We start from the raw sequence: 23378 nt of genomic DNA on the forward strand, positions 1-23378 counted from the left end.
TGCTGAATTGTGTATACAGTATCATTATTCTGTACCTTATTATTAGTTAAGTCTGCACACTGCTAACTGTGTTTAAATGTTGCTGCTGTTAGGAAAGAACTTCCCACTTGGGATCAATAAAGTAATTATTATTAATGGAGAAACGAGGGGTTGTGGAATAATGGGACGGATAGCATGGACCTGATACACCAAATGGCCACATGTCATAAATATTCCTAATATCATCCACACAGAAATAACACAAGTATAACATGGGTCAAAAAGATTAAATCCAGAGAGATACAGATGCTCAGAATAACCAGTTCTGAAACCCCGTTCATTTCACTCACCACTCTCTCACTTACAGAGCACCATCTCCAGATTAAGTAGCACAAAAAAAAAACGTTGACCTTGAAGCAGTTACTCTTGGGCACATCCGATTTCAAAATCATCCTATTTAACTGGCTTTAGCTTCTGAATTTCCTTCTGGAAATCTCCCCTTCACCTTAAACTCTGTCACAGGAGATTCTTTAGAACCTCCTTCTGACCAAGCACTTGCTTGTTTCCACCAGGATCATACGTCTTCCTCTATGCACTAAATGTGATAAAGCGTCTCGAGGCGCTTAAATGATGCAAGTTCCTGAAAATTACTTTTATCTGTTCAGAAAAGTGTCTTAATAAGAAGATGGCCAAGTTCATTGACCAAGTGTCACGGATCTAGGCAAGTTGATTGAAATAAATTTATTTGATAATAAATTGGAGACTTGTAACATTAAAAGCCGGAAGCACTCAAACTACAGAACTGAACATTTTTAAACGAGGCAGTTTCTTTGACCGTAATCGCATTCGGGGGTACTCAAACTAACCAATCAGTGAAAATCAGCGCAAACGAGGTCCGTTACAGTACACCATTTATCACACGTTATCTCAATTGTCCAAGTTTCCGGTACAGTGCGAATGTTGCTAAACAAGTGCAAAACATTACAGAAAAAAGTGCATAAAAACGTGCAGAGGAAAGCTGTCCTTAGAAGTCATATCTACTTTCATAGAAAGAAACTGCTCGATACAAACACGTATTCAAATATGGAACTATCAACTAAGCAAGAAATATTCCCGACATTTACTCGCTCGTAATTAAATAATCCCAATCTTGAAGGTTTCTCACAAAACGAAAACCTTTTTCTTTTTAAAAATATTTTCTAAATCTGGCATCTAAAAAAGCTATTTTACTACAATTCGCAAATTGATTACAATTTATCTGAATTTCAACTATTTTCATCTCGTCTGTTCAGTTCACAAAATGAGTAGAGACTTGTAAATTGTGGAGTTTTAAGACCAGCAGGGCGTGCCTCTCACCAACTTCGGGCCCGATTTTTACGCTTGTTATTGTTATGAAATCTATTTTTCTCTCGCAGAGAGCAATAATATTTGGTCACGATTTGTCTGCATTGCTCGCATTTGACTGTGCAACACCAATGGAATTTGCAGTTGCAACTGCTGATTATTTCCGTTTTCCTCTCCTCTGGCTTGAGACCGCACTCACCACATAGCCGTCTGCAGCTCCTCCTCTCCCACTGGGAGAGATTCTTGCTGGCTTGGAGGCATTCTCTTCCTTCTGTCCCCTGCAATCCCAGCGAGGCGTTACGCACGCAATAATCTGGGGAGTCCTCCAGGTAGACAAGTTCGGTCGGCTGCACCGCGCTGAACGCATCTACGATCGCTGCACGGTTATCCGCACTGTTCCCGCCTTTCATACGCCGCTTTTCTAAATCGATTTTAACAGCTTGCTCGTGTTTCACCTTCAGCAAGTTCCCGATGTCTCGAAAACCAGCCAACTGGAGCCAGCATGTCTGGATGCTGCAGCTCCCCGACACCCCGTGACACTTGCAAGTTCGCTTCATGGTCTCTCGGACAGCCTACGGAATCAACATCGAAATAAAAAAATTAAAACTCTCCCGTAATTTATACCCACAGTGAGTTAAATAGTGATATGCTCCCACATCTATTCTGACAGCACACAAAATGCTGGACGAACGTAGGTTTGGTAGCATCAATAGAGGGGAATAAACATCGGGCCGACACCCTCCATCAGATTTTCAGCATCTGCAGAATCTCGTGTTTATTCCAACAACTGGTAGCCCAGTTCGAATTTATTTGCTTCCATCACAACCAAATCCAGATTTGCGAGATGTTACGGACAGAATTACTCGATTTGTTGATTCAGCCTGCCTCATAACAGATAATCTGAATCCCATTTAAGATTTTACAGTTATTTATATTCAAGATCAGCGCTTGATAGATCCAATAAACGACAAAACTCTTACTGAATACACAACTCTGTACTCAGTGCAATTCGCCCGCATCTCTTTATAACAAACCCAGACAGAGATCCACTAGCGAACCCCGAATAAAAATCAAAATTGCTCTGTAGGTCAGGGGGCAGAAACAGAAGAACAGTGCTGTCGGAGGCGCTGCTTCCAGCATTTTCTGCTCTAAAAATCCACATTTCCAACATCTGCAGATTTTCCCTTTTATTTTAATGTTGGAACATGGACAAAACGGAGCCCAGAAATTCGAAGGAAACCCATAAAGTCAAAATGTCCTCTCCCTTCCAGGCCCTTTTGGGAAGTCTAGCAGCAATAATAAAGGATATTGCAACTTGCTAAGCCCAGACCGTGCCTTTTTAGAGATAACAAAAAACGACATTGGGTGGCTGTTAAGAAATGGAGATTCCTTGTGGGGGGGGGGGTGCTGGATGGAATCAGCGGTATTTTAGAATGCGCAGATACTGACACTGTGACCATGTGCGATCCATAAAATGAGAACGAGACGATTTTTCCGTTTCTCAGACGCACACTCTGAAAATAGAAAGTATGCCAACCAGTAGTTCCTTACTCTCCAATGGCGAGGCTGCCGTTTGTCCTATTGAAGGTCCAGACCCCGCTGGGTACGGATCCGATTGTTATTTATGGTCCCAGTCGATCTCTAGCCAAGAGAAGGACGGAAAATTTCCCTAACCCTCCGGGAAGTGTAAATCAGCACACGCCCCCGAATATTGTTTTCGAACCACCACTTGCAAGACCGCGGTGTTGCGATTCAAAACAAGACGTTGCAGAATATCGTTCACCAGCAGTTTTTGTGTGTTGCTTGAAATTCCAGCATCTGCAGATTTCCTCGTGTATACCTCAGAGGATCGCCGTGCGTCACAATGTAACAATGAAAATTTAAAGCGCAGGCCATATACTTACACTTCTTCCCGCTTCGTTATTGTGGAGGTTCATAGCGGCTCTGGAATCCTGTCCCGTCTCCAGGGCATCGACAAACTGTTTGGAAATCCGTTCCCCAAATTCAACATTGTCGCTGCATCCTCCCCAAACCCAACCCCGTCCACCTTAAAAAAAATATTCAGACATATCAGCATTTATAGCAATACAAAGGTGGATTTTCTACAAAATGAGATTTTTTTGCCTAAAGTGCATTAGAAACAAGCATTAAAAACATTTTAAACTAAGGAATCCATTCCAGGCGTACAACAATGTAAAGACCCCTTATCAAGGATAGCCAACCTACCAGCCTGACCGCTTCTCGATTCATCGCAACCACAGTTGGCGAAGTCCCCCAAACTGCAGTTTCTTGTCAGGGTGTACATGACACCTGCAGAACTTATCGCATGCACGAAAGAAGTTTCTCTCGTAGCTAATAAAAGAGCAAAATGAGAGAACGGGGATTAATGAGAAAATAACCAACCTTGAAAGAAGCATTGAAAACTATACGAAAACTTACCACTGCGAAGGCCGTTGTGCGTCGAAAGTTGCAGTGCGTTCTCTGGACAATTCCAGCGCTCCCAAGCGAACTGGTACTTACATTCGTCGATCCCTGATTCCGCTCCCGCAGCCACACTGCTGGAATAGGTCAGGAACGCCTGAAAGAGAAGTTCGCCCACGGCCAGTTAGGCGAGTGGTTGGGTCCTTATCGGCAACAATAAGGCGAACAATTGATTTCGCACGACTTGTGTACCTCTACGGAGCCAGGTGGCATATTTGCTATTCATACTGCATTCAGTTTTATCACTTAAAAGTTCCAAAACATTCCAGCATGTGGATAAAGTTACTACTAGTTTTTTTTAAAAAAAGGGGGGGGGTGGGTCGAAATCTTTCACCAACTAAAAAGTAGAGCGTTAGGGATCGCGATGAAGGGACATTACAACCTCATAAAATATTCCTGGCAATTCCAGTAATTAGTGGAATACAGCTGCACCTGCGAGTGTACGGGATCCAATAAATAAAATAACTTTAAAAATGACGAAGAAAAACATTTTTTAAATAGTTCATATTATTTAAACTGATTTAAAAACGCTGATTTGTTAAGTAATTCAAAATGGTATCGCTCACCTTCGGTCCGGTCATCAGAAAGTTGTTTACAGACCTGTAACGAGAATGGTGTGGCTGTTTAATATAAACACTGCACTTTTCCCTACACATTGAAATAAATTGTTAACTTGTTGCGAGACCAAGCTTACCATGATGCGGCGGGAGTAACAAGCACCAAACAGGCAATTATTCCAGCGAGTTTCATAGCTCGTTGGAATTCTGTATTTATTCCTCTGGGCGCAAATGACCGAGCGTGGAACTGAGCTCCGAGGCAGTTGCTCCACTTTTTATATGGGGTGCCCAACGGTCAGGAAAATTACTTTTGTTGTAAATTAACCAGTTCGGAACCGAGAAATGTGTAAACAGACAGTGCAACCAATCGCAGACAAGAAAGGCCATATAATGAATTTCAAAAGGTTGTTGTTAGCACTTTATCACCAATAGTCATTTATTGAATCTTCCACAATGAAGTTAATCTCATGTCATTCCCTCATAAGATTTAATCCTTAATTAAATTAGTCACATTGCGAGGTATTTGTTTTAACTTTAAAATATATTAGCTTAGTTCGTGTTACGAGAAATCTGACTTGTTTAAACCTGGCGGTGTGATTATTGCAACAATTTACGCATTATTTTTCATTACTTTCTCCCAGTTATCTTTACTAGAAATATCGTTAATTGGTAATCATGTAACAACAGTTCATTTAACTTGCATCTGGCAAGTGAGCGGAGTTGCGTATTGATTTAGTTTCGATTACACTGTCGAAGCTTTGTTCTACCGAAGAGGATTTGGGAGTCTACGTGTAATATACTATCCGTCTGCCTAAAGAATGCTCGAATTTTGTATATTTCCAGGCTTAATAGTGAATCCATTACTCATACTCATTTTGAAAAGGAAATGATAAATTTGCAAACAACGTGTTTTTTTATAGGCGTCCATGTAGGAAAAATATGCAGTTTAAGGTTTAAGTTCTGGTGCAGTACTGAAGTATTGAAAGTCAGCTGCTAAAATATCACATTAATCTATTCGTGAGTTGTAATGATCTCAAACTCAACTTCCCACATACGCTGATTAACACTTATCCCAATCAACATATCAAAAATTGGCTGTTCCATTGTAAACAGCAACTTGTAAAGAAATTGCTCACTTGCCCGTATAGAATAAGAAAGTTACTTAGTTTTGTTACCCTGACAATTTTAAGCACGCTGCCATGCGCGACTAATTTTTAAATGGGTACATTACGTTTAATGCACTATTTTTACAAATTATATTAGAACGGTTATCGCAGCTAATTGGGGGAATCAGATGAAAGAACGTCGCCCTGAAACGATAACCTTGCTTCTCTCCACAGATGCTGCCTTAACTTGTCAATATTGCCAGCAGCTGATGGCTTCATTAGTTCAAATACGATTAACTTTTAGCTAACAGTGCGAGACCATTCCAAGAAGTAGTCTCACACAAATTGACTTCACGCTGGCTTCAACACAACTGTGGCCCATGTCAAAGCAACTAAAATGCTTGCGCTAAATAAAATTACGAACTATGCTAACGAATAGCTGGGACGATAGGTTTTCAGCGAATTATCAGGATCATAGTGAGTAACATGGAGATTTGGGGAACTTGGAGGGCCAAAATATTTTTCGGAGTTGTTGAATGGGCTGCATCTTGCTTTCTGGAAAAACGAAAGACCCCCAAGTAAGAATTAGTTGGCCGTGATATACATCCTCGGGCTGGTCTGGCAACTTCTCTGGGATGTAGGCGCTCAACGGGATCATGTATGAAAATGTACTTCTAAATGTACTAGCTTTCACTTCACGCCGCGTAGCACCGCACATTTCTTTCTGACAATACTTTGTCTGCAGTCTTCCAAGTTTTATCTTGATTTTAAGATTACACGTCAGCGTCGTTATTTTAAGATCCATTAATATTGCTAAATGATAAACAACCAAATTAATGTATGTCCCACTAAGGCAGTTGATGTTATTTACAAATTACGGCCTTAAACTCACATACATAAGTCTTAGAGATAGGTTTGATTACGTTTAACAGAACATAGAAATAAATCTACAGCCCATTACAGACTCTTCGGCCCACAATGTTGTGCCGACCATGTCACCTACTCTAGAGACTACCTAGAATTTCCCTACAGTATACCCTTCTATTTTTCTGAGCTCCACGTATCTATCTAATAGTCTTTTAAAAGACCCTATTGTAACCGCCTCTACCACTGTTGCTGGCAGTGCATTCCACACACCCACCTCTCAGTGTGGAAAAACTTCGTCAGGACGAAGGGTCTCGGCCTGAAACGTCGACTGTACCTCTTCCTAGAGATGCTGCCTGGCCTGCTGCGTTCACCGGCAACTTTGATGTGTGTTGCTTGAATTTCCAGCAACTGCAGAATTCCTTGTGTTTACTTCCTCATTGATAAAAATCACAAAGAGGAGGGGCCCCAGAACAGATCCCTACAGAACACCACTGGTCACTGACCTCCATGCAGAATATGAACTATCTACAACCACCCTTTGCCTTCTGTGGGCAAGCTAATTCTGGATCCACAAAGCAAGGTCCCCTTGGATCCCATACCCTCATTACCTTCCTGATAAGCGTTGCATGGTGAATGTTATCAAATGCCTTACTGAAATCCATATACACTACATCTACTGTCCCACCTTCATCAATGTGCTGTTACATCCTCAAAGAATTCAATCAGGCTCCTAAAGCATAACTTGCCCTTGACAAAGCCATGCTGACTATCCCTAATCAGATTATGTCTCTTCAAATGCTCATAAATCCTGCCTCTCATGATCTTCTCCAACAACTTGCCCACCACTGAAGTAGGACTCGCTGGTCTATAATTTCCTGGGTTATCTCTACCACTTTTCTTGAACAAGGGAACAACATTTGCAATTTGCCTCAGGTCCCGTCCCTATTCATGATGCAAAGATCATCACCAGAGGCTCAGCAATCTCCTTCCTTGCTTGCTTGCCACAATTGCCCGGCGACTTGCTGTTGAAGCGGATGCTACTGTTGACTTGTATTTTAACCCATTCGTAATGGTAAGGTTTAATTCCGATTTGACTGGAACCAAAATAATTTGAGAAATTAGATTAGAATCTTTCTGAAAAAATGCAAGATGGGGGATGAAATATACATATCATCGAGAAAGTTAGATACAGTACATGTTTTATCGCCAGTAATAAACTGTACTTTAAAAATACGCAGTATGAAATTGTACCAAATATGTCGTTTCAAGCATTATTAGAACATTTATTCACCAACTACAATAGAGCTTTTACATTCTTTATATCGAGTGCAAGTTAGAAGGGTCACTGCGAATTAGGTGTATTTTTAATAGTTGCATCTCGTGGTGAAAAGAAATTGAATTCAAAAATCCAAGTCTGGCCTCATCTCCTCGTGAGTTTGTCATTTTGGGTTCATTGAAGCATCTAATAGCTGCTCCTTCCTTTAATTTAACCTCCCCTAGGAGAGCCATGGCGCTATGTTCAGAGTCTTTATTTCATTCTGATCATTGCAATTTGTTCTTAAAGAATGCGCAAAACTAGAGTTAATTGTTCAGCCAAATGTTAACACGTGGACTATCTAGGGCAGGCGTTGTCTGACTGCTTAGCCAATCAAGCGCTACCCACAGAATAATCAAGTATGAAGTCATCATGCTTATGGATTAAATAATTTACTATTGGGAAATTCTTCGGAGCATTGATGGGTGGTGGTTTTCAACTGAGGTCTTTTGTTTTCGCGTAGTTCCGGGATTCTGCCGAAGTAAACACAACAGATCGAGATCCGCGTTCACTTTTATGAAACTCAGCTGTACAAATTTGCCCGATATCCGCCATTAAAAACTATTAACCATATTACAATTGCTGCCTACGTTCCGTCTTTACCTACATTATCTCATCCGACCTGCAACTGAAATCTTCAACAACATTGTTAACTCAGCCAGAATTATATCGACCTTTGGTAGCTTTGTTGCCGCCGAGTTCGGTTGTAGGGTTCAGAAACTAGAATACGAATTCTACCCGAGAGAATGCTACACAATTAGTGCGGTGACTTTCAAAACAGAAACGAAGCCCATCCACGCAAGATCCAACGTTGCCATTTTGATAAACTGGGGGATAATATTTTGCGGCTAACTTATCCTGTAGCGTCACCATAAGAAATTAATTGGCTGTCTTCACAGTGGGATCTTACTGCGTACAGTTTAATAAGTTGCATCCCCTGATGGCGATGATTGGAAAACGCTTTAGAACACAGGACGCAAAAGGGTGAATATTTCATTTTATTAATTTACGTCATAAACATCATCTCACAATCTCTCCCAATTCATCACTCGTGCTTTATTCGCTTTATATAAATGTTTAAACACTGACAAGGTCTACAACTCTCTATCGTCCAATCCAATCATTTAAACCGGAGTTTCAGCCGTACCTGCCTTTAAATTAACACCTCTTTAATCTGTTTATCAATCATTGTATCAAGATTAAAGGTTACTTTTCCAGCTGAGTAAAAGTGTTTTGCGAGCACAATAAAAGTGTTTTACAAGCATATGAAATTGTTAAACAAGCCGCGTTCCTGCGTAGTGTCAAACTCGCAGAGATTGTATTGTAGCAAGTTATAACGTTGAAAATAATGAAATACTTATACTTTTATTGAAATATGCCGAGAGAAGTTTCACGCAACTGACCCTAGTTCAGATTTAACGCTCATCATCTGTTCAAACTAATTAAGGAAAGGGTTTTCATCTTTTCTTTGAATTTTCGAATCGCTTGTATAGATGCACGGTAATTCTGAATTTTAAATACCAAAATTTAGATATTTAACCTATCTATTAAAGGTTTAAGATGCCTAGGTGTTATTATTGAGAGGAAGTCTCTACGCCTAACTAATACTGCAACCCACCCTAGAATTCATAGCAACGAAAGGTGCGGTTCTGCCAAATTTTATTTCTAACTCTCACTTTGTTTGATTAATTGCTATATTAATTACTATGGGTGTTTTGTGGTTACATATCTCATTACGGTTTTTTTTGTAAACGCTCCATTCTCCGCTCTAAAACTTTAAAAGTCGTTACACCAATTTAAAGAGGCCCTGGATTAAAGAGGATTGTGATTGATTTCAAAATTGATAATCATTTACATTTAAATTACTTATTTCTATAGTTGTAAAATGTAGTTGACACTTGTGGTTTACGTTGGGCGTTTTCAAAACTCTTACTCCAATTAAAATTTTGCTATTTTCAGACACGAATTTTCCATGCATTGAATTTATATGGATTAATTATTCACTTTTTCTGAGGCTCATCATTTCCTTTGATAGTAAGGAACTCGCTATTTGAAACTAATTAGAGACGGCAAATCTTCAAGACTTCAAGGGAATTGCGGATCCCGAAAACCCCAACTGTGTTTCAAACAGCACTTTTCTTTATAAGTGTGAATTTCTATTCTAATCCCGTTAAAGCAAAGAAATTCTCTCATCATTAACATAAACTTTTCAAACGTGTTATGGGACAAATGGCCAGATTTAAAACTTGTGGCAGCTCAACAGCTGAATTTAAATATGATAGAACATTTACCGAATCTTTTCAATTCTATTGTGCTCATAAGTGTTTCCATTTCAAAATTAACTTGCGAATAGAGGAAAATAAAGTTTGTAATATGCACCGATCCGTTCTGAAATATGAACTTGAAAATTTGACGTTCTATGTTTTTGAGATTTAATAATAAATAATGGGAATAAGTATTAAGTTTTTTGGACTTCGACCAATTAATTACGCAAATTAATAATTCTCTAAGTATTTTTGATGCCCATAAAAATTGTTACTAGTAATCATGAATTTGCAAAATGGAAAATTAGTAGTATAGGTTACTTAAAACCTAATTTGGGGTATTGTGTGCGCTTCTAGTCACCTACCCATCATCAAAGAGTACAGAGGAAATTTACATTAACTGGAGTTATAGGGAAAGGTTAGGACGTTATTCCCTGGAGCGGAGGAGAATGAGGGGTAATGTACAAAATTATGAGGGGTATAGATAGAGTAAATGACAACAGGCTTTTCCCACTGAGGTTGGGCGAGACTAGAGGTCATAGGTTAAGGGTGAACGATGAATTATTTAATAGGAACCTGCAGAGGAATCTACACTCAGCGTGGAATGAGCTACCAGTGGAAGTGGTAAATACGGGTTTGACTACAACGTTTAAGATAGGTTTAAATGAGTACATGCATGGGAGGGCTACGGTCCAGGTTCGGCACGGACTAGATGGGCCGAATAGCATGTTTCTAGATTAAAATGTTAGTTGTTGATTTTATGATAGAGAATCGTTTGTATTTTTACTACAGCCGCTGTTAGTTTGAGTTTAAACAAGCCAAAGGATCTTATCCAGTGTAACATACCCAGCATCTGCAGGATCTCTTGTGTTTATGATTTTATCCAGTGTTTGGCGTTCAGCAGAATAGGAATCCAGCCAAGTCCACTTGCCCAAGACTGTACTTCGTTGTCTCGAGAGATTGTTATATAGAATCGTGCTGTAGTATGTATTGTTCAATATTGTTAAATAAATATACTTACTGCTTGTTAAGCCGCCGGTGTTCAGCGAGGTAGTGAACGTCCTCCAGCTCTGTCTGCCCTTGGCCATCTTCTCTCTTGTGCCCCACGTGTGGTTCAGGATCCTTATTTCTGTTTCATCGATTCGATACCAAGTTGTCTTTGGTCTAACGAAGTGCTGTCTTAATGATGGAGTTGGCCGCTCTTCTCATCACGTGACCATTCCTTCTCCAACGTTTCCTCATGGTGATTGTGGCCGTGCCCTCGTGATGACACTGAAGGAGTAGGGCGTGGTTGGAGATCTTTCTTGGCCAAAAAATGCAGAGGGTCTTTCGGGGGCTGCTGTGTGGAATGTCGATAGTTCGGCAAGGTCGCTCTCTCATGCGCCAGCTTCCGACCCGTATAATGTGGACAGAACACAGCTCTGGTACAGATTCACTTTGGTGTCGACGCTGTACTTGGTTGAACCCCGTATGTTGCTCATTGATCTGAAGATGTTTCTTAAATAAATGTAGCGAGGGGTCATATGGCATAATGTACTTGTAGTACCATCTGATGCTGGCCAGGACGGTAAAGTGTAAGGTTCTCATCGGCATTGTAGGCCCTGCCTAACCTGGAGTTTGGTAGCCCACACACTATCTATGGAGGGAATGAACAGTCCTCGTTTCGGCCGAGATCCTTCATCAAACGATGACTGTTTGAGCTGCTGAACTTCGCGTTTTGCTTGTGTTGCACCAAATTTCAAGCATCTTGCAGGATCACATGGGATTTGTGGCGTTTTGGAGGAGGTTGCTACTTTGTTTTTATATGTTCCTGCTGATGTACAGGTGCAGTGTCAGCCGGCGCTCCGAGACTAATTCCGAATGGCAAAATCGCACATCTAGCTCTAACGCAATTAATTGAAGGCGATACAGTATATGGGATATTATTGGGAATCGTTTCTTTTGGACGGGATGTTAAACAGCGACGCTATGTGGTGCCTGCGGTGATGTGAGGGCCCGGCTCTCCCTCCAGTGGAGGGGAATTCAGTGTTCCGGTCAGTGGACACAACTTCCTCAAGCGCGGAGCCAGATTGGCAATTCGTATCATTTTGAAGGGGCACTTGTGTGAAGGTGTTTATTTTAATCTCACCTCATTAGATCAGTCCGGGATGGAGTGTGAATGAGGCCATCAGGACGGGGGAGGAATGAGGCCACTCAGGATGGAGGAGGAATATCTTTTACTCCTTCTGGGTAGCCTCCAACCTGATAGTATGAAGACGAATTTCCCTAATTTCCAGTAATTGACCCCACCCCTTCACCATTTCCCACTCCTGTTTCCCTCTCTCACCTTATTTCCTTACCTGCCCATCACTCCCTCAGGTGCTCTTCCCACTTCCCTTTCTTCCATGGCCTTCTGTCCTCTCCTGTCAGATTCCCCTTCTCCAGCCCTTTATCTCCTCCCATCAGTTCCCAGCTCCTTACTTCACCCTTCCCACTCCCTGTTTCACCCGTTACCTGCCACCTCGTACTGCTTCCTCCTTGCACTGATTTCTCCCCTCCCTTTCCAGTCCTGAAGCAGGGTCTCAGCCCAAAACACCAGCTGTTTACTCTTTGTCCTGGTCACTGCCTGAACCACTGAGTTCCTCAGGCAGATTTTCCCATGTTTTAGATAAGTACAAAATCTGGAAATAACTGAAAATGATACACAAAATGCTGGAGGAACTCGGCAGGTCAGACAGCATCTATGGAGAGATGTTTCAGGCTGGGACCCTTCATTAGGACTGGAGAGGAAGAGGGCAGAAGTCAGAAGGAAGATGGAGAGGGAAGAAGGGAAGTACAATCTGGCAGACCAGGTGAGGGGGTAGGTGGGTGGGGAGGGGGAAATGATATAAGAAGATGGAGGTGATAGGTGGAAGAGGTAAAGGACTAAAGGGAGGAATCTAATAGGAGAGCACTGTGGGTCATGGAAGAAAGGGATGGAGGAAGGGAAGTAGAGGGATAGGTCATAAGGGTGAGGGAGAAGAGGTGAGGGTAATCAGAATGGGGAAGAGGAAAGGAGAGCAGAGGAGGAGAGGAAATATCCATGTTCCCTGGTGTGGCCTCTTCTACACTGGTGAGACAAGAGGTACAAACAGAGGGAGAGCCAGTGTCTGTTTCCCATGGAGGGTTGTACGGAGGTGTCTTGAAATCAAATTGATGAAGGTAGAGCAGTGGATGTTGTGTATATGGATTTTGGTAAGTTGTTTGACAAGGTTCCCTATGTTAAGCTCATTCAGTTGGTCAGTAGGCTTGGGCCACAGGGAAACTTGGGTGCATAGATACAGAATTGGCTTGCACACAGAAGGCAGAATAAGGAAGATGGTGGATGGAGCATATTCTGCCTGGAGATCAGTGACCAGTGGTGTTCTGCAGGGGGTCGTGTGGAACCCCTGCTGTTTGTGATTTTTAAAATTTTATATATAACACACACAGAAACAACTTGGATGAGGAAATGAAAGGGTGGGTTAATAACTTTGCAGATGGCATAAAGGTTGTTTTGTGCATAGTGTAGAAGGATGCTGTAGGTTACAATGGGACAATGATCGGATACAGAGCTGGGCTGAGAAGTGGCAGATGGAGCTCAATCCAGAGAAGTGTGAAGTGATACACTTTGGAAGCTTGAAAGCAGTGAAGAAGGTTAATTGCAGGTAATATTGCTGTGCAATAAAACTCTGGTTCAACCAAACTTGCAGTATTTTGTGCAGATTTGGCCACCTCATCATAGGAAGGATGTGGAAGCTTTAAAGTGAATGCAGAGAAGATTTACTAGATGTGGTCAGGAACAGAGAGCATGTCTTCTGAGTAAAAGTTGAATGAACTAGAGGTTTACGCTTTTGAGCAAAGGATGATGAGAGTTGACTTGATAGAGCTGGACTGTACAAGATGTCAAGAGGCAGAGGTGGAATGGACAGCCAGAACTTTTTATTCAAGGTGGCAATGGCTAATATGTGAGGGCATAATTTCAAGGTGATTTGAGGAAGTATAGGCAGGGATGTCAGAGGCAGATTTTACACAGAGAATGGTGTACAGATGAATGCACTGCTAGAGGTGGTCATAGAGCCGCATCCATTACGGGAATGTAAAAGACTCTTACAGAAGCACATGGATGAAAGAAAAATGGAGGGCTAGGTTAGATTGATGGTGGAGTAGGTTAAAAGGGAAGCACAACATCAAGTGTCAAAGGGTCTGTATTGTGCTGCACTGGTCTATGTAGAGAACATAAGTTTAAGGTAAGAGGGTAGTGGAGATGAACAGTCCACTGAGGGGTACATTTTTCACAGAAAGAGTTAGTATCTGGAATGTGTCTGCAAAAGTAACAATATTTAAGAAGCTTCTGAACAGCTACTTGAATGAACAAGGTGGAGTGGGATATGAAATTACTGTTGGCAAGTATGATTAGTATAGACAGGTCGGTCAGCATTTTTTATAAGAAAGTAAACTTTGTTCATAATTTAAAATATTTGCAGTCCCTCTTCAATTTTACATTCATAGTCAATGCTTTAAGTTGTGTTCTATTACATTCCACAGAGCAAGATTCATGAGAGTAGAGAACGAGGCAGCTGCGAAAGGAGAAACTGAACCAAAAGACCCAACCATTAACATTAACCACCTTGCTCTTGTCCACACTGCACTAGAATATGTGGATCCTGGTTTGCCCTCTACAGCCTGGGGACCCACCAATAGGCAACCTTTAGGAGAACATCATGCTTGACCGAGAACATTGTATTTGACATGACTACTGCTACTACTACATTCATTAAAACCAATAAGGCTGTGTTCTCCCCCCACCCCCCCCCCCGGTAGGGGGTACACTATTACAATAACTGAAGGGTTTCCTCACCAGATCTGTGACTCCTCTGGTAGAACCCCATGTTCTGGTCCTACCCCACCGAGCCCTTGCGGTGACTGCACCAAGCTTCAGTACATCCCTCAACACGTACTTCTGCAGCCTGGAGTGTGCCTGTCTGCAGCAATCCTTGATGGACATCTCAATGTGCTAGTAGACCAGCAAGTTTTAGGAAGACCAAAGTTCACAAGTCAAAGTTCAAAGTAAAATTTATTATCAGAGTACATACATGTCACCCCATACAACCCTGAGATTCAATTTCCTGATGGGCATACTCAGCAAATCTATGGAACAGTAACTGTAAGCAGGATCAATGAACCACAGACTGTGCAAATGCAAATATAAATAATGAGAGCTTGAAATAGCAAGGTGAAGAGTCAAAGTGAGATTGTTGGTTGTGGGGACATCAGAAATAAGTGTAGTTATTCTCTTTTGTTCAAGAGCCTGATGGCTGAGGGGTAGTAAGCTGTTCTTGAACCCGGTGGTGCGAGTCCTGAGGCACTTGTACGATCTACCTGATGGCAGCAGTGAGAAAAGAGCATGTCCTGGGTGGGGAGGATTTGATGATGGATGCTGCTTTTCTATGACAACATTTCATGTAGATGTACTTAATGGTTGGGAGGGTTTTACCTGTGATGTAATGGGCCAAATCCATTACATTTTGTAGGTGTTCCCATACTAGTCTGTAATGCAGCCAGTCAATACACATTCCACCAAAGGGTGTCTTTCACCAAGTTGATGATTTGCCAGCAGTACTTGATGTCTGTCTAATGATAAGGCATTCTGCCAGATGGTTTGGACAGCCTGCTCAGGGAATCACCCAAATAGTACATCAAGTCCTTCTCTAACAGTGTCTGCAGAAGTTCTATTCTGACCACTGCCTGTGATCAAAGGTGTTCATCCAGATAAAACTTCCATGAATGAGAAGTAGTGTGGCAATATCCAGCCTACAGGATGTTGTACGACACTGGGTCCAGACCTATCCTTTGTAACACTGGTGACTGATAGAACCTCATCTGTGGTGGTACTTAGTGCCCAGGTACACACAGCCATGCAGAAAGCTGATCATCAGGTGACATTGGGTACATTTTTGCCCCCATGGTCCACGGATTTGTACATTGTGACCCATCAGACCCACTTCATCTTGGATCCCCAGGTGAACCTGAAGACAGCCTGGGTGATTTCCAAACTGGAGGAGCAGGGAACAGGCCACACTTCCCCCAAGTGCACAACACCTCATACCTGATGACCAAGTTTTTCCTGACAACACCTTGAACCTGAGGACCAGGTTCTTCCCAGTCATTGAGAGGGAGTGTCCTCCCCACAGTCCTAATTTCTGATTACCTTCCCAATCTGCTCTAGCCAATACTTGTTGCATACCTCAGCCCGTTCCAACCAGATCTCCAGCACCCTCAAGTGCTGAAGGGGACACTGGGTCAGTCGGACCAGTTGGGGAAGAATATGGGCTCGTTTTTCCAAGTGGTTAACTCTGGCCCTTGATGCCAATTCCAAATGGTCGCAGATGCTGATCAATCTGCAAACCAACATTAGATCCAAGCTGAAGACAGCGACATGTACAGAGTTTTCACTCGGGTCCCTCCACTGCCTGGCAGCATCAACCTTTTTTCTCTCGTCCTTCCTGATGGCTTTGGGAATGGTTCTATTTGGCACACAAACAAGACAGAGAAGACCCTGTCAGTGACAGCTGGCGGCCCTGCCTGACTCCGGACTTGATGGGGAAGCTATCAATTTCCCACCCATTAACTTGGACTGCACCACAGGTGGCTGTGTAGAGCAATTGGATCCTATTCCCAATTTCCTCCCTGAAGACCAGTTTGGAAAGCACATCCATCACGTACGTATGTTGTATGCTTTCTCCTGGTCCAAGCTGACCAGGCAGGCATCCGACCTTCTCCCTGTCCTACATGTAGATGATGGTGTCCCTGAGCAATGTGCGACTGTCAATAGCCTTCCTTCCAGGTACAACACGGGTTTAGTCTGGGTTTAGCTTGTTTCCGATGGCCGTGGACAGGATCTTTTATTCTACATTCCACAGTGGCAGAGCAGTTAGCATAATGCTAGTACAGCTCGGGACGTCAAAGTTCAATTCCAGCATACTCTGTAAGGAGTCTCTTACGTCCTTCCTGTGGAATGTGGGTTTTTCCCAGGTGTTCCGGTTTCCTCCCACAGTCCAAAGACATACCAGATAGGTTGATTGGTCATTGCAAATTGTCCTATGATTAGGTTAGGGTTAAATTGGGTTGTCAGGGGTTGCTGGGGTAGCGCAGCTTGAAGGGCTAGAAGGGCCTATTCTGCACTGTATTGCAAAATAATATTTAAAAAAATAAAAATTAACAGTGAAATAATGTCTGCAATTTCTGACATCATCCCTCTCCCCTTCTGCCCATTGTAACTGATGCCCTTCTCATTGATGCTGACGTGTTGTACTTTTGCAGTAGGCCCAGACCCATCCAGTGCCACAGAACCAAGTATAACTCAGCTGCTGGGAGTTTTATTCGAGTCAGCTCCTCCAGCGGTCAGTGGTTGATCCAAACTCTCCTGTTTGCTGTTGTCTGACACCTCTGTGATAGAGGACAGGAAGTTCTGGGAGGTTGTGACCTTTCAGTTGTACAGATTGGCATAGAAGGAGCTGCAAATCCTCAGTATGTCTATCGGTGAGGATACTACTGATCCCTCCTCTTCCTTAAGGCTGTGGATCACAGAACTCCCAGCTCCTCCCTCCGGTGAACATTTTGTAAGAAGTATGAGCAGGTCTCATCCTATTCCATGGTGGGGACCTTGAATCGGAAGATGATTTTGAAGATTCGGTGGTGGATAGCTGGGCTTCACCTGTCGTAATTTCCTTTGACTGGAATTTTCACAGTTCCCTCTGACCCTGCCTTTCTTTCTGAACCCCTTTGAGAATGAAGAACTTTCTGCTGTTCCCATTGATTGCATCCCACCAGTGGTCAGGGAAATCAAAGAGGCGCCTCAAGGTACTCCTATCTGCATACTCCCTCTTTAGTTCCTTAATTATCTCTGAGGTCAGCAGCTTGACGTTCAGCTTCCATGTCTCCCTGTCTACCTTCTGGTCCTCCTGTTAGAGACAGGAAGCTCCAGAAGTCGATCTGGATGTGGGCTAAGCTGTCGGATTGTGACCAGGTGGTTTGCAGGGGTGCTTATGGGTGTTGCACAGCTTGACGACTTTAACAGTTTCCATCAGGAATCTGGAAGTGAATTACAGTCAACTAACTAAATGGCTTCTAATTGAAGATTCATTGCCCCCTTTTTGAACAGGAGCCAGATTTCCAGTCCTCTACCATCATCCATATTTAAGGATTACTGGAATATTGTTATCTAATGATATTTCTTGTGATATTTATCCTAGCTTCACTTGAAACCTATGATGCAGCCTGCCTGGCTGGGATAATTTTGCCATTTTCAAGGATTGTCTAAGCACTTAATAAATGACCCCAAAACTTTCCATATTTCTACCATCTTCCTTCCACCTGACTTTGCTAGTAAAGAATCTGATCATATGCTGGGGCATTTTAAGATAGAGGAAGAGGTGGCATTGGGTCTCTTAAAGAACATTAATGTGATAGGTCTCCAGGGCCTGACGTGAGTCTCATGTCATTGGTTGGAAAGCTGTTGGAAGTTATTCTTATGGTTTGAAGTTGTGTGCATTTGGAAAGCCATGGCATTTTGCATGGGAGGGCATGTCTTACTGTGATTTTTTTTCTGAGAAGGTGAGAGTGATCAAGGAGGGTAGAGCTGTGGATATTGTCCACATGGATATATAAGGCATTGGACAAGATCCCTCATCCAGAATATTATGATACATGCTGACTTGGCTGTTTGGATTCAGAATTAGCATGCCCTAGCATGGAGGACAGATTAGTGATTCTTGGGGATTATTCTGGCTGGAGCTCTGTGACGAGTGATGTTAGCAGGGATCCATATTGAGACCTCGTAAACACGAGGAATTCTGCAGATGTTGGAAATTCAAGCAACACACATCAAAGTTGCTGGTGAACGCAGTAGGCCAGGCAGCATCTGTAGGAAGAAGTACAGTCGACGTTTCGGGCCGAGACCCTTCGTCAGGACTAACTGAAGGAAGAGCTAGTAAGAGATTTGAAAATGGGAGGGGGAGGGGGAGATCCAAAATGATAGGAGAAGACAGGAGGGGGAGGGATGGAGCCAAGAGCTGGACCGGTGATTGGCAAAAGGGATACGAGAGGATCATGGGACAGGAGGCCCAGGGAGAAGGAAAAGGGGGAGGGGGGGAAACCCAGAGGATGGGCAAGGGGTATAGTCAGAGGGAGAAAGAGAGAGAGAGAAAGAATGTGTGTATATAAATAAATGACGGATGGGTACGAGGGGGAGGTGAAGCATTAGCAGAAGTTAGAGAAGTCAATGTTCATGCCATCAGGTTGGAGGCTACCCAGACAGAATATAAGGTGTTGTTCCTCCAACCTGAGTGTGGCTTCATCTTTACAGTAGAGGAGGCCGTGGATAGACATATCAGAATGGGAATGAGATGTGGAATTAAAATGTGTGGCCACTGGGAGATCCTGCTTTCTCTGGCGGACAGAGCGTAGGCGTTCAGCAAAACGATCTCCCAGTCTGAGTCAGGTCTCGCCAATATACAGAAGGCCAGATCGGGAGCACCGGATGCAGTATATCACACCAGCCGACTCACAGGTGAAGTGTCGCCTCACCTGGAAGGACTGTCTTTCCGCAGGGATCGCTCCCTACGCGACTCCCTTGTCCATTCATCCCCCCCATCCCTCCCCACTGATCTCCCTCCTGGCACTTATCCTTGTAAGTGGAACAAGTGCTACACATGCCCTTACACTTCCTCCCTTACCACCATTCAGGGCCCCAGACAGTCCTTCCAGGTGAGGGGACACTTCACCTGTGAGTCGGCTGGCGTGATATACTGTGTCTGGTGCTCCCGATATGGCCTTCTATATATTGGCGAGACCCGACGCAGACTGGGAGATCGTTTTGCTGAACACCTACGCTCTGTCCGCCAGAGAAAGCAGGATCTCCCAGTGGCCACACATTTTAATTCCATATCCCACTCCCATTCTGATATGTCCATCCACGGCCTCCTCTACTGTAAAGATGAAGCCACACTCAGGTTGGAGGAACAACACCTTATATTCCGTCTGGGTAGCCTCCAACCTGATGGCATGAACATTGACTTCTCTAACTTCCGCTAATGCCCCACCTCCCCCTCGTACCCCATCCGTTATTTATTTATATACACACATTCTTTCTCTCACTCTCCTTTTTCTCCCTCTGACTATACCCCTTGCCCATCCTCTGGGTTTTCCCCCCCTCCCCCCCTTTCCTTCTCCCTGGGCCTCCTGTCCCATGATCCTCTCGTATCCCCTTTGCCAATCACCTGTCCAGCTCTTGGCTCCATCCCTCCCCCTCCTGTCTTCTCCTATCATTTTGGATCTCCCCCTTCCCCTCCCACTTTCAAATCTCTTACTAACTCTTCCTTCAGTTAGTCCTGACGAAGAGTCTCGGCCTGAAACATCGACTGTACCTCTTCCTAGAGATGCTGCCTGGCCTGCTGCGTTCACCAGCAACTTTGATGTGTGTTGCTCATATTGCGACCTCTGTTCTTTGTCTTGTGTATAAATGACTTGGATGAAAATGGGGATGTGCAGATTAGTAAATCTGCACGTGACAACACAAAGATTGGTTGTTTTGCGAATAGTGTAGAAGGATCCCAAAGAATACAGTGGGTGTTATTAGCTTAAAGAATTCAGCACAATATCACATGTTGAAGGCCTGTTATGATCAATGTTCTATCAGTCTTCTGCACTGTCCTCTTTAAAGCTTGCTTTCATACTCAGCTTTATATCATTAATAAACTTGAAATTTTTGCATTTGTTTTTTAACTGCTGTGTATGGTTGAGTGCCCATTACTGAATTTTGTGCTACCCTTACAAAAATGTTAGTTACTACCCTTTGTTTCTATTATTTAACCATATCTCTATCCATGCTGAAATATTACTCCTAAACCCATAACTGCAAATGTGTTGTGCCCTTTTTATTTAGTACCTTCATAAGACTTTTGAAAATCCAAATGTATTTCATCTACCTGTTTTTCTCAAATACATCGGTCATTATATCAAATTGAAAAATTCCTAATCTTTCTTTCATAAAACTGGGTTAACTTTGTCCAAACATATTATGATTTTCTACGCAAACACGAGGAAATCTGCAGATGCTGGAATTTCAAGCAACACACATACAAGTTGCTGTACCTCTTCCTATAGATGCTGCCTGGCCTGCTGCGTTCACCAGCAATTTTTATGTGTGTTGCTTATGATTTCTAAATGCTTTGTTACCACATACTTAATGATGGCAGGCTAACTGTCCTTTGGTTCCCTATTTTATCTCTTTTACCCTTTCATATACAGTATATTGATGTTGCATCTTCTGTATGTTACTTTTCCAGAAATGTTGCTTAAATTCTTTTCTATGTCTATTCTGCAGGCAGATGTTATGAATATAGGATAGTTTTATCTGTCTATTTCCATACTCATCATGCATGAAACAAGGTGTTATCATGAGATTACTGGCTAGTGGCGTAGTGGCATCGTACTGGATTTTGAGGCAAGTAGTCCCAGGTCTGAATCGGCCGGCTCCTTGCACAGTTTCCATGTGTGCTGGGTTGAGCGTCAATCTAGCAACTCAGCCTCGTAAAAAAAAAGGCAAGGTTGCCGACTGTGTCACAAGGCACAGAGAGGAACAACAATCATGAGATTAGTACATCTGAGATTGTTTTAACATCCTTTTATTTATATTCCACTGTAACTTCTGAAACCTCATCTACTTTCATCAAAGGTTCTCAGTTGGCCCATGAAATTTATCTGCTCATTTACTGAACCATTCCTATTCATCCCTCAGAAATAGTTTGTACCTTCAAAGTTTGACATGCCCATAATGCTGCACGTCTCCCAAACAACCTATCCACTTATTTTACTGCTGGACTGTCTATATCTGTGGAAGTGCCACAGGATATTCTGTACCCTATATAGCCTGAAGTGAACGTAATAGCTAGTCATACTGAAAATGAGCTGATGTTTATGTCAGTGGAGGACCTGCCTGAATGTGGATATCCAGGGAACAAAAGAATACAATTGTTGTATGTGATGTCTTGAAATCACTCACCTTCTCCTACTAATTAACCTTGTAAAGTGGATTTGTTTAATGTTTTGCTTTATCATGCTATTTACTCTGTACTTTTTCTATATTCTCTTTTACAATTTCATTGAATCAGTATCTCAATTCAGATATTCTTGTTCAGGAATGAGCAGATAACATCAGGCTGGCAGTGTTTTTGTCTGATGTCCTAAACTCTACTGTTTGGAGTACTTCAAAGTTTTCTTACTCTAAGTTTCTTATTGATCTTTGTGGGACTCATCTGGCTCTGTTCAGCTCATTTCTAGCAAGGTCAATAATGCAATAGTGGAAGGGAGGTTGCTTTGAAATCTTGAGCAGAGATGTACTCTGTCATGTCAGTCCATAGCCACGTCTACTGCCATGATGAGGCCACACTCGGGTTAAAGGAGCAACATTTGGGTTAGCCTCCAACTGATGGCATGAACATCAACTTCTCGGGCTTCTAGTAATTGCCCTAGCCCTGTTCACCATTCCTCCATTTCCTTAACCCCCTCTCAGCTTATCTCCTTACCTGCATATCACTTCCCCCTGGTGCTCCTCCCCCTTCCCTTCTTCCATGTTTTTCTGTCCTCTCCTATCAAATTCCCCCTTCTCCAGCCCTTTATCTCTTTCACAAATCAACTTCCTAGCTCTTTACTTCACCCTCCCCCTCTCTCGGTTTCACCTATCACCTATCGCCTTGTACTTCTTCCTTCCCCCCCTCCCCACCACTTTCTTGTTCTGACTTCTCATCTTTTTTCCCCAGTCCTGATCAGGGGTCTCGGTCTGTAACATTGACTGTTTACTCTCTTCCATAGATACTGCCTGGCCTGCTGAGTTCCTGCAGCACTTTCTGTGTGTTGCTTGGATTTCTGGCATCTGCAGATTTTCTTGTGTTTATACTCGGTGTGCCTGTTTCTCCTTAAAAGGAGTTTTAAGTGAAGACGTCGTTAAGATCATTGGGCACCGTGGTAGCGTAGCAGTTAACACGATGCTATTAAAGCTTGGGGCATTGCAGGGCTTGGAGTTCAACTCTGGCACCGTTTTGTAAAGATTCTCCTGTTCCCATCCTCCCGGTAGAACGCATGGGTTTTCTCCAGGTCCTCTGGTTTCTTCCCACAGTCCAGAGACATACCAGGTATGTTATTGTAAATTGTTCCGTGATTAGGTTAGGGTAAATCGGGTTTGTTAGGTGTTGCTGGGGTGGAAGGGCCGGAAGGGCCTAACCATGCTCTCTCACTAAATAAATAAATAAATAAGCAAGCTTTTCAGGTACCTTCTGATTTTTCTTTATCCTCATAGAAGTACAGGTACAGCTTAGAACTAAAACAATTTGTACTTTACTACATTTTCAGCATGCAAGCCATTGAAAAACTAAATGAATCAAATCTCAAAATTTGAATAACTATACTA

At 42.8% G+C, this 23378-nt stretch overlaps 1 protein-coding gene across 1 annotated transcript; it reads right to left on the reverse strand.

Annotated features, from left to right (window-relative positions):
* Positions 1–1331: 1331 nt before the first annotated feature.
* On the reverse strand, positions 1332–4400 carry LOC134349898 (protein Wnt-8-like). The gene is made up of 5 exons (XM_063054860.1): positions 4371–4400; positions 3763–3901; positions 3550–3675; positions 3228–3370; positions 1332–1895 (listed from the first exon to the last, which is right to left on the reverse strand). The coding sequence occupies exons 1-5, from the start codon at positions 4383–4385 to the stop codon at positions 1332–1334; spliced, it is 987 nt and encodes a 328-aa protein (XP_062910930.1). The 5' UTR covers positions 4386–4400.
* Positions 4401–23378: the final 18978 nt, after the last annotated feature.

Source organism: Mobula hypostoma, chromosome 7, assembly GCF_963921235.1.
Source record: "Mobula hypostoma chromosome 7, sMobHyp1.1, whole genome shotgun sequence".
Taxonomy (NCBI): domain Eukaryota; kingdom Metazoa; phylum Chordata; class Chondrichthyes; order Myliobatiformes; family Myliobatidae; genus Mobula; species Mobula hypostoma.

Bases quoted from the DNA above. Each gene is read 5' to 3' on its own strand.
- LOC134349898 (XM_063054860.1), bottom strand. The intron at 3,676-3,762 runs GTAAGTTTTCGT...CTCTTTTATTAG, and splicing joins GCACAACGGCCTTCGCAGTG to CTACGAGAGAAACTTCTTTC. The intron at 1,896-3,227 runs GTAAGTATATGG...TTGATTCCGTAG, and splicing joins ATAACGAAGCGGGAAGAAGT to GCTGTCCGAGAGACCATGAA.